This window comes from Gopherus evgoodei, chromosome 5 (assembly GCF_007399415.2).
Source record: "Gopherus evgoodei ecotype Sinaloan lineage chromosome 5, rGopEvg1_v1.p, whole genome shotgun sequence".
NCBI classification, from domain to species: Eukaryota; Metazoa; Chordata; order Testudines; family Testudinidae; genus Gopherus; species Gopherus evgoodei.
The window spans coordinates 43,985,689-43,998,057 of NC_044326.1; the positions used below are offsets into that span (position 1 = coordinate 43,985,689).

General features: G+C 40.2%; 1 protein-coding gene across 11 annotated transcripts in view; it reads left to right on the forward strand.

The window, feature by feature from the left end:
* The window catches only part of TBC1D1 (TBC1 domain family member 1), a 191,229-nt gene that overhangs the window by 43,348 nt on the left and 135,512 nt on the right, over positions 1–12,369 (forward strand). The window contains exon 1 of one of the 11 annotated variants that reach the window (XM_030563806.1): positions 7,835–8,131. The exons of the other annotated variants lie outside the window; for them this stretch is intronic. Within the exon in view, the coding sequence (XP_030419666.1) occupies positions 8,102–8,131 (30 nt within the window). The 5' untranslated portion in view covers positions 7,835–8,101. Of the gene's footprint in view, positions 1–7,834; positions 8,132–12,369 lie in introns of those variants that run through there. 11 annotated transcript variants of the gene reach the window in all.

Below are 12,369 nucleotides of genomic sequence, written 5' to 3' on the forward strand. Positions count from 1 at the left end.
TTTGCTTGCTTTGGTGAAGTTAGCATTCATAAAAGATACAGTGGGAAGTGAGCTATTGATTTCAGTGGGAGCAGGATGGAGCCCTTTCCAGTTGAAAAAAAGTTTTACATCCTGCGGGCCAGTTTCTAGCAGATACAAGTTGCCCATGCTTCGTTGATTTTAGTGAATTCATGGTGATTTACACCCACTGAGCTCTTGCCCTGACTATGAGTTTTTACTATTAGCTTCCTTTCCAGTGGAACTGCTACTTTAACTAAAAACAAAAAAAGTTAATAGCTATGTTTTTATTAGAAAATTAGTGTGTTTTGCTACACTGCGGTTTGGTTTGTTCTGTTCAATAGTGTCATTTTCTTCAATTTATTAGACTATGGCTATTGTCTTAGAACACCCAAAAATAAAGAGAAATTTCAATAGAACATATGGACTTCTTTTGACGATTGTGACTCTTTACTCATCAGCATAATGAGGAAATTAAAGACCAATTCAAAATCAGGCATTTAGAAATATCTGCCGAGACATCATGTCTTGTAATTTATGACTATATGTGTCTGGTACCAAATTAGTTGATTTCAGTTTTATGTGTTTGCATGTGTTTAACAGCAGTATCAATGGTCTACTGGAAAACAAAGATTAAATTGTTATTATTTCAAGCAATTAGTAAAACATGTTTTTAATGGTAAAAAACTGTATGATTATGGCAAATACACCATGAATGCTGTCCTAAGTAGATTTAAAAAGATGCCAAATTGTGCAGTACGGGGAACATAATCTACTTTTAATAGTCTTCTAGAGTATTAAAATCTATCCTTTTGGGCCCCTGTTTCTGCAATGACTTACTCATGTGCTTAAGTCAATGGGACTACTCCCATGCTTAAAATTAATCACACACAAGTCTTTACGGGATCAAGGCCTTAGGCTGTAAAAGTATATGTGCAGAATTATTTTATTATGTACCATCTATGATTTATCTAATGTGATGCTCCATTTAATGTAAGTAGCTAGTTGTGGTTATTGATTATCTATAGCACATTTGAAAGCTATCACTGTATAGCTAGGAGTTTTGATTTAATCCATCAAATGAGATCTCATGTCCACTCCCTGCGTCCTTTGCTTCAGCATTACTGGAAAAAGTATTTTCTTATAGTTCTATGACTACACAAGCTGAAATCCTTATTTAGTACTTAAAATGTGTGTGTGTGTGTGTGTGTGTGTGTGTGTGTGTGTGTGTGTGTGTGTGTATATATACACCTCTACCCCGCTATAACATGGTCGTGGGGAGCCAAAAATCCCTACCGTGTTATAGCTGAAACCCCATTATATCGGAATAGGGTGGCAGGGCATCGGCAATGATTTAAAGAGCTCTGGGCTCCAGCTGCTGTGGGGAGCCCCAGGCCCTTTAAATCGCCAGTGGAGCCCCGCTGCCGCAGCCCTGGGGTAAGGGCAGCAGGGCTCCAGTGGTGATTTAAAGGGCCCGAGGCTCCCCGCAGCAGCCGGAGCCCCAGGCCCTTTAAAGCGCTGCTGGAGCCTGGCTGCTACTGCGCTATATGTGAACCCGTGTTATATCGGGTCGCATTATAGCGGGATAGAGGTGTGTGTATGTGTATGAAGTTTTCCAGTGTTCAGGAATGCCCCCCATAAAGGAATAAGATGTCTCCCCAAATCAAGTAGTTTCCTTCTAGCTAAATAATTCCCTTTTAACAACATATTTCAAAATGAAGGGAAATTTTATTTTAATCCTTAAGAACTGTGACTCAAAATGAAAGTTGCTCCAATCACGTCTATTTATTCAGAGTTTCAGTGGTTTGCAGTCCTTCCTCTTAAGAATTTTTTTTACTCCCTTCCTTAAACATCCTAAAGCTTTTTTTGATCAAACTGTTCTCTTTCTTGATGACTAACTAGAGTAATCTCCAGGGAACAGCTGAAGACTCCAAGAGAAAGAAAATATAACACTTAGGGGGAGGGGTAGAGAAAAGAATAGGAACTCAGATGATGTGAATGAAACTCTTTCATTGTAACTTTAGTGTTAGACATGATTAATCTATATTTAATTGTCTTATTCCTAATATCCTATCATGGAAGGAATTCAACCAATAAACATCATTAAATCAATTATATTCCACTGCCACTGATTTGTCTATTTGACTGTTATGCTCTGCTTGAATTAGATGCTGTGAGTGAACATGAACTACAAACATTGAAGTTAGATCTTCAGCCTTATTGGAAGTTTCTAAGTTTAAATAATCGTGGGAATTCACTGCTCCCGGAGGCTTGGATCTGCTGGGTTTTTTGCTTTTTCCAGGCCTGGAAGGCTTGAATCCCAGTACTGTTGCTGGTCAGCACCCTCTATGGTCAGGCCTGCAGAACTGCATTGATGCTGCTTCCAAGGCTTCTTGCGTCTGTACACAGAGGCAAACGTTTCCTCAGCAGCTGAAACCTCCTTTCCTCAGGATTTTTTTGCTGCCTCCTTTTCCCTCCGGCTTGGTCTACGGTAGGTGTTTTAAGGAAGGCTGGAGATTGCCAGATGACAGCATCAAAGGACTCTTGCTGGCATGTTTCGCTCTGCATTCTACCAGCTTCCCCACCCCACCCTTCAGTTTCTACAGCTTTTGGGGGGGCTTCTTCTTAGCTGTTTGCCAGTGTCCCTAAGATTCTTGACAGAAGGGCCATAAATCCACCCCTCAAAACCAGCGGAAAGACCTCTTATGCCAATTCCCTAGTCCTTGGCTGATGAAGGCAGTTTTCCTCCCTCTCTGAGAATCTGAATCAGATGATTAGAGCTACCTGTTCCCTAGCAAAGAGAGAGAACCTTTTGCTGAACTCATTCACTGTATTTCAACCTGCAACCCCACCTCCCCCTTCACCTAGAACACACTCAGAATGAGGCTGAGGAAAGGCAGATCTGCCTTCCCCACACTAGAATCTTGTTCAGTGCTGTGTGGCCAACCCTGACAAAAAGAGGTCCATCTCAGGAAAATTCTTATGACCACCATAGCTAATCTTCCTTCTTATCATTTTTTAATTTAATAGTTTGCTTTTTTTTTCTTGTCCCAACCAATGCTTTTCTAATGGCTACCGCTGCATTCAGTATCGTATGCTTATCAGCATTGTTCTACTATGCAGTAAATTCCAATAAGGGAAGCAGACTATTTGAATTCCCTCTTATAGAAATTTTACGTTTTGTGTAATTCACTTTAGAGTACAATAGTAGCCATCCCCCATCAGCACTTGACTAATGTATTTTCCACTTAGACAAAGGGATAACTGGATGACAGTATATTTGGTCCCTCTCTCTAGTAGGTGGAGGCAGATCTTGTGTGGCTGGATCATTTAGGTTAGGAAGCCATCTTTGTCTTTGTGTTTAGTCATTTTCTTTTTCTTTTTCTTGACAACAAGTTATTCAAAATTAAAACAAAAGAACAAAAAATGGTCTTTTCTGATATATTTTTTGAAGAGCTGGACCGCAGTTCTAGTTTGACCCAGGTCCTTGGAGGCTGAGCTACACAGAGAAAAGCTTGTCTTTCTCCCTGCCTGCAGTAGATCCATGTGAACGGTTTTGCTAGTCCCGCTTGGCTTTCTCAAATCCATATACACACCTTTTACCTTGCTGGCTGCACAGAGGTGAAGTCTCAGATCTGCGGAAGACAAGTGGTGATAACAGATCCACTTAGAGTCCTCCCTTCCCTTGAGGAAGCAGTCACTTAGGTCTTTGTTGGAGCCAGCATGAGAGTTCTGTTAGCTGTGTGTATGCAAGAGGGAAGAAGTGCCATGGTTGAAAAGAAGACATTCATACTTCGTCTGTCTTATGCAGTGTCTGAATGATTCTCTACCGGTCAGCATTCCACAGGAGTAAAAGGGCCACATAGGGAACCAGGGATGGTGATAACATTTATTTTTTTCCTTATTGCTGAGAAAATCCCAAACTAAGCCCAGTAAGCCAGCCAGTATTTTTTAAACTTATTTTAATTGATTTTCTTTTTAAAGAAATGGACAATAACAAGTCCAAAATTGAAAATGACTTATAGCAGCTTGTGAATGTTCCCAAATAGCTTCTCTTCATGAGCTCGCCAATTGAATTATGCAATTTTGCAGCTTGTCAAAGCTGCACAAGTACAAGACAATACTGTGCAGAACACATGAGGGTGGGGTTACAGTAATAAAATGGGAGAAGAGGGATGAAATGGGGAGGGAAAAGGAAGGTGTGGGTAGGTGGAATGGAGGTCTGGAATTCTTTAAGCAGTATCAATATTTTTTATTCAAGCATGTCAAGAAATGGGGTGCAATTATCAATTAGTGAATTCATGTAAGAAATCTCTGTCACCCAGCCTTCTTAATGAAGAAAAGTTCTTATGGTGTCACTCTCCATTTCCTTTCCCTGTCGCTCTCTGCTGCGGAAAAAAAGTTATATCTGCTTGGGCCAATGGAGGAAAACTTCAAGAAACCTATTGAACCGTAATAAAGGTGAAAGTGGGGGTGTTCATAAAAGGAGGAGTGAATAACTGAATGCACCACCAGGGGAAAAATTCCAAAAAGAAATGGATTGAACTAGGCCCTCTCTCTGTAAAGGCACCACTGAGCAAACATCTAGTCTTGGCATCATGACAGCAGCTGAGAGTCTACCTCTTTAATGCATTCAGAATTATAATTTGGAAAGTGAGGTGTAAATGCTCAGAGACTAAGTAAGTGTTGGAGCTAGTAACCTAGCCAGTGCTCTGCGTGATCTGAATTCTTATGAGCCGGTCATTGTTAGCCTCTAATGAAGTCTCAAAGATAATTACAGCCTTTAAAATTAGACTATAACAGGGAATGGTCTTTGCATTGGCCAGAAGACAAACTTGATGACCTAAAAGAGCTTTGAACTTTAAATTCTTCAAATTTACAAATGCTTTTTTGAAAACAGACCGCTGTCATTAAGGAGAAGTAAGTTGTTTTGTTTGTTTTTTGTAAGTTGATGGTGGACATCTGCAGAACTGAACAAGGCATTTTCTGATTATGTAAAGTTAAAAATATGGCTTTAAAGTATTTCTGCGTGTAAATTGCTACTACTAGTGACTGAACTTTTTGAAATAGTAGCAATTATCTGCTAATATTTTCCATTATAATATCCAGTAGACTGTTTTGGTGTAAAGATCTTTAATTTAGACAAGGTATTTCAAATGCTCCTTTTTAGTGTTTGTATATAGAAATGTGTTCCTTACATAATTTTTCCACATACCCAAAACGGATGTACAATACTTTTGGAAAAGAAGCTATTTGCTTAAACTTTGCAAAGCTAGGCTTTAGAAACAGAAAAATACAGAGGATTCTATTTTTAGAATGTCTGACGTCTTAGAAGATAAATACAGTTACTATTCCTATTAAATTGCTGAAACTGTTTTTTGGAGGATGGGGGAAATATTGAAATTGTTTCCATTTATGCTAAAATATTTCAGATATTATTAAATATTTCTCTATGTACGCACACTCTACATCAATATAGTATCTGCGTATCTCACAATATTAATTAATGCATGCTTCCCCTTACCCTTGCAAGGCTGGGAAGTATAAAGTGTAAGCAATTTGCCCAAAATCAAATCTGTGGTAGAATTTGGACTTCAGTGCCTAATTTTCTGAATCCGAATCCAAAGGATCCTCAGTACCCTTTACAAAGCCATGTAAACATTACTATTACAGTTCACAGATTTGGAAGCTGATGTAGAGAGTGACGTTAAGTGGCTGGCTCAGGATCACACACTGAGTCAGTTCCAGTCATATCTCCTGACCTACAACATCATCTAATGGAAACTGGGAGGATATGAGTATTGTTTGTTTAAAACTGTAACTGTAGCAGGAACCCAGCCAGGAAGGGACAGCTGGGAAAGCTTCTGTATAGATAGAAGATCTACAGTGAAGCAGAGGGAGAAAGAGTAGCTTTAGAAACATGTTTATGGTCAGTGTTGGAAGAATATGACTTCAACACTCTCACATAACGGATGACCGGTCCTGCTATTATGAGCACTAAATAAGGGACAACATCCTCCTTTCCTCATACCCGCAATTGCTTTATTTTAAAAAAAGTGATTAAGGCCCAGATTTCTAAAGATATTTAGGTGTTGCGGCACTCAGGAATTTTTGAAAATGAAATTTAGGCGCCTATATCAGTTAATTCTGACAACGCTGAGCACCACAACATCAAAATACCTTTAGAAATCTGGGCCTAACTTACAAATATACTTAGATTTAAAAGTACATCTAGTGTTCATGAAAGATGCCGGATTTGAAGCCCTGAAAAGAGATTCCTTTCATTCATCTACAGAACACCTGCATTATGATCAGCGGCAGTGAAAACTTCTCCTTGTTGCCTTGCCAAAATGCCTCTGGAGAGACCACCTTCAGAGAGTAAGCATAGTGCACACTGCATGCATAATTTTATTCTCAGGCTCTATGCTATGAGAGCCAATTAGTTCAAGTTGAGCTAGTGGCATTGAATGAAGAATAGACTGAGACCTTCATCCCATTCCATGTTATTATCAGAAGCTTAAAATTCCAAATTATTTTGAAAAACATACCCCTGTTTAGGCCCTAATTATGGCCTCTAAGTGCTGCAGTAATGTACTGTGTTCCATAGCCCAGATTTGGACAGGTTTCTCACATGAGACATTTTCAAAGAATATCCTAGAAGAACTTAAAACTTAAGTCAGACTTTCTGCCAGAGTTGCTTGCTTGGAAATGAGGCTACTGTACAAAATGGTGCAGGACCTATGTCTTGCTTATGGCTCTCTCATTCCATTGGTGCTCCACAGAACAATACTATCCTTTCTTTTCCGAGCAAGGCTTGAAGATACAGGATGGAGAGTTGTGACACACTGACACAGGGTAAACAAACATATGTATTTGCATGTTACAGACCTTTACACTTTGTTTCGAAAGTTGAATGCAGCCATTCCTTGATGAATTCAAATTCAGCATAGCCTTTTGATGTCAAATAAGAGACTTAATGCCTTATTCTACTCCCAGCTGAGTAGTGACTTGAGAGGAGAACTTGCTTCTTAATGTCAGTTGATGTAAGTATGTGTATATTGATGTAAACGTGTGTATATGATTACAGAGACAAGGTGGGTGAGGTAATATCTTTTTCACCAACAGAAGTTGGTCCAATATGAGACAAGCATTCAAGCTGTACAGAGCTCTTCTTCAGGTATGTTTACAGAGACTCCTAGCATTTTTAACAGAAGGAGCAGTGGTATGGTAGTTGAAGCACATCTGGTTTGAATGGCAAATAACATGTCTTGAGCTGCCTGAAATTCACTTTACATTGATTCAAAGGTTATTTTTTGTTCTACTCTCTGTTAATGTCTGTTAGTTTTTTAAACTAGAGATACTAGTATTTGGGGTTTAATGTCAATAGCTTACTTAGAAATAACTTAAGATTATTTAGGAAACGTGCATTTTTGCCAGTTTCAAAAAGAAGCTTGTTTTTGCTTTCAATTTGTATTTAAAACGTTTATTTGACATTGGCATTTTTCTAGAAAGCTATGTTAACTGGTTTTTTTTTTAAACACCAGCTATGAATACTGTCTTTATGCTGAGTTGAGCTACTTAAAAGTTCAGCACTGGTTGGCAGTATAGTTTGTATTTTTTTTCCTTTAAATCATTGATATGTTATTACAGTGCTGTTAAGCGCAAGCTACCACATTTCACAACTTCCTGAATAATCCACACAGCAGCACTCTGTTAGTACTTTTCTGTCTCTCTTTTTGTCCGAGTAGGTGGAGTCTCTTTTCAGAGCTGCCTGTGGCATATTCCCCTCCTCCCCTTACCCAACCAGCCCTTTCCTTTCTTTCACTGAATCTCTGAGATAGACTGTGTGGAATCGCAAAGTCTCAAAGACCAATGACCTCATAGTTACTGTAGAGTCTGGGAAGTGAACATGCTTCTTTGCAGCATGAGACGGACTGCCTAAAAAACTGTTTCTAAAGAAGGCTTTTTCTCCTTTTCACAATAAGTTAGGCTACTGCTCGATGCAAATGTAAGAGGTTTGTTTATCAGACAAAGACGGGCAAGAAGTGGAAAAAAGAGGCAGTGAAAGTGGCTAAAGTTACAACAGCGTGTCTGATCTTGTAAGATGTCACCATTGTTCAGCTGGGTGGCTAAGGTAGGAGGAGTTTTCACTCACTTTCTTATGTATTCTTTTTTTAAAAAGTGTAAGAACTACCAGATTTTTTTTTACACTGTTAAATCACAGAAATGAGGCATGGGGTGAAGAGCCATATTGCACTTTTCAACTGTGTCAAGTAAAATTAGAAGCACTTTTTGTAATATATAGGTATATAAAATTGTGTTGAGATAAACTGAAGTTATGGTTATTGTTGGATGTTGCATCGTACAGCTGATTTTGTGAAATCAGGTGAAGTATAATTAAAACTGTACTGTAAGTCTGATTTTATAGCGTATTTGAGTGTAGTAGTTCTTGTTTGCTTTGGAAAAGATGTAATGGCATTTGCACTGTTCTTGTTCAGAATTTTAGCCAGAGGTTCACAGTGAATATGAAACCAATTTTGGATGTAGGCAAATAATATGCAAATCACCTAACTTCCCCGTGCCTCGGTTTTCCCAAATGCAAAATTGATACGACTCCTTCTTCATGGAAGTGTTATGAGGATACGTTCATGAATGTCTGTGTAATACCTGACTGCCTTTGTTAATTTTGTTGAGCTTTTCAGATAAAAGGTTTTGTTTTCTATTCTATCTTGCAAAATATCTTGGAAAAAAGAGACTCTTTAAATTTATTTTGCAGTTATTTTGCAGGCTGTGTTGCCTCTTTATTTGCCAGCCTGGCCTTTATTCTCTGCTTAAGTGGTTATCGCACTAGTGGCATGTTGAAAATTACAGTCCCCTCTACTGTGACTGGTCTGGTCCTGTCTCACCCACACAGCAATATGTCCCCCCGCTCACATATTCTCTGTCTGTTCCATGAACACTCATTTGTTGTGGTTGCCCTGGAAATGACATTCTCTGACTTCCATGCAAGCTGTCACAAACATACACAGTCTTATGGATGATTGTTGCCAAAAAAATGATGATTCTGTTGTGTAAATATTTAAACAATGATCAGACCGGGCTAACTCGGATAACTTGTCAGCTGGGCAAAGCAGTGGGTCAAAAAGAAGCTAAGGTTGAACTTTACAAGGCAGTACTTGTGGTACATAGGCTTGGCTAGTTCTTAGTAGTAGGTGGCCCTGCTGACAATACTCCTAACTGTTTATAAGAATATCTTGTGGCTTTAAAATTTTTTCTAATATTTTAAAGCTGTTTTGTGTTTAATTTTATTCTACTTTTTATGGAAGTTAATCAATATTACTAATTTGGATAGAAAGTGAAACAAAACTGGTGTGTAGAAATTTCTAATTAGGCTGTTAACACAGAAAAGTGTCCTGGCTGCAAAACCAGATCAGTAAAAGCCAATTAAGAGGTGTCTACCTACTGGTAAATACTTATTTACATTTTAAAAACAAACATAAGGTCCTGCCAATCTTTGTAAGCCCTCCCAGCTATCTGCTCCTCACCACATTCTGGTCCATTCCAGAATAGGGAGTGGTACAAAGTGACAAAACTGCCCAGAAAACAGAACCTTCTCTAACTCCGCCTCTTAAAAACTAACAAAATGCCTCCCAATAGAGCAGGTGCTTAGTAGCATCTGTTAAGGCCTCAGTCCTGTAAACACCTATGCATGACAGTAACTTTTATTCACAGAAACAATCCCTTTGAAGTAACGTGTTCACAGAATTAGGCCCCTGATTGGGCATTGACACCGCCTCTAGGTACATCTTCCTTGCAGATTTAACTCAACACCCTCTTATTCGGGTGTTGCCCTTAACCTGGCTACCACCCCTAGGCAGCGCATGACTCTTGCATTTGAGGAGGCTATGCGCAAATGCAGAAGCTCCCTAGAAGTGGGCGGGCTGCTGGCGCCCAGACTGTGACCCCACCCCCACTCTGCCTCCTCCCCCGGAGGCACTGCCCACGCTCCACCCTCCACTCTGCCCCGAGGCCCCATTCTCGCTTGGCCTCTTCTCCTGATGCCCCCCACCTGCTGCATGCTCCTCTCTGCCCCCTTCCCTGAGGCTCAACTCATCACTTGCTCCTTTCCATCTCCTCCCCCGAACTCTCTGCTGCTTACTCCTTTCTACCCCCTCCTGTCTTAAGGGTGAGTGATGGGGGAAGGGGATAGAGAGGGGCAAGTGACAGGTGGGGAGAACCTAGGGGGAAGAGGTGGAGTTGAGGGCGGGTAGAGGCGGAGCGAGGGCGGGGTCTTGGGGGGAGGAGGCGCAGCAGGGGCAGGGCCATGGGGGGAAGAGTCAGAGTGGGAGTGGGACCTTGGGGTGGAGTGCAGGCAGGACCATGGTCTGGGTGCTGATGGCCACCCCATTTCTCAGGAGCTTCCAGGAGTGGTGCTCCAAAGGTAGCAGGCCAGCATACCTCCAGAGGGAAGTGCGCCACATCCAGCATTTCTTGCTCCATTTGGAGAGGCTTAGCCTCTCCAAGCCTCTTATACTCGCTGCTCATGCTCCCATCAATACACAATCCTCTTGCCCAAGTTTTGTGGTGCTTTGAACCTGAGCTAGCTGGCCTGCCCTGGGGTATAGGCTAAAGTCTGAGTTAGGCTTTCACATGGGCTGGTAATCCACCCACTTCGTAATGAGTAGCAGGCTAAAGCACTTCATTGCTGATAGTCCTCCAGTGCCTTTCCACAATTCTGTCTGCGTGCCCAGAACAACAGACAAGTTCTCCCACAATTCATTGGGAAAGAATCATAGATCAGCTCAGCTTACTGCAGCACAAAGAACCATGGGATATGTCCCCAGTAGCCCATGTGAAACAGACAGGAGTGCAGCGCCAGTTAGGACACAGTAACTTGGGTTTGGCTTTGCAATGCCGGCACTGTTGCTTGTATCTGGGCTAGGCTAATCCAGGAGCTCAGACCTGGGTGCCAATCACCCAGGCTACCTGTGCAGTGAAGTCATATCCTTTGTGTGTGTGCTGTGCACCCTTAAACTGGTCAGTAGCCTTAGGTAACTAAATAAAATGATACATATCTATCCTAATATAACACTGTCCTTGGGAGCCAAAAAATCTTACCGCGTTATAGGTGAAACCATGTTATATCAAACTTGCTTTCATCTGCCAGAGCGTGCAGGCCCCCCTCCTCCCTGGAGTGCTGCTTTACTGCGTTATATCGGGTTGTGTTATATCGGGGTAGAGATGTGCCTAAAAATGCTGAATTTTTAAGAGTGATCTCTGTCTATGAAATGTTTCTTCGTATTCTGATACAATCTAGTGCTACCATTAGAATTGCCTTTGCCAAAGTTCTGCCATGATTTCTATTATAAAACTGTATTTGGATGTTTCTTATAATATGTGTCCCTGAGACAAGATATAATGGTCAAGTTCTTGGCCTAGGCATGAAACTACAAATTGATCTGCCTTAGAGGCAAAGGGTTTATGTTCAGGAAATCCAGAGGGCAAAGGTGCTATTGTTGTTTGTTTTTAAATATGGGTTTTAAAATAATTTCTTCTTCCTTTTTACAATGTCTTTTGAAATACAAATCTCTACAGTGTCTATTGCCCATTTTCTTAATGTTTTGTTAAACTAGCACTTAATTGCCTACAAACAGGTATTGCAGTCAACTATGCTTGGCTCCACCTCTCCTTCTCTTGAACCTCAATGAGTGACTTGCATTGCAAATATTTTTACTAGGGCTGTCGATTAACCACAGTTAACTCACATGATTAACTCAGAAAAATTAATCGTGATTAATTGCACTGTTAAACAATAGAATACCAATTGAAATTCCTTAAATATTTTGGGATGCTTGTCTACATTTTCAAGTATATCGATTTCAGTTACAACACAGAATACAAAGTGTACAGTGCTCACTTTATATTATTTTTATTACAAATATTTGCACTGTAAAATGATAAACAAAAGAAATAGTATTTTTCAGTTCACCTCATACAAGTCCTATAGTGCAATCTCTTTATCAAAAAAGTGCAACTTACAAATGTTGTTTTTTGTTACATAAGTGCACTCAAAAACTAAACAATGTAAAACTTTAGAGCCTACAAGTCCACTCAGTCCTACTTCTTTTTCAGCCAATTGCTAAGTGAAACAAGTTTGTTTACATTTACAGAAGATAATGCTTCACACTTCTTAATTACAATGTTACCTGAAAGTGAGAACAGGTGTTCGCATGGCAGTGTTGTAGCTGACGTTGCAAGATATTTACGTGCCAGGTGCGCTAAAGATTCATATGCCTCTTAATGCTTCAGCTGTCATTGCAGAGGACATGCTTCCATGCTGATGATGATCATTAAAAAAATAATGTGTTAACT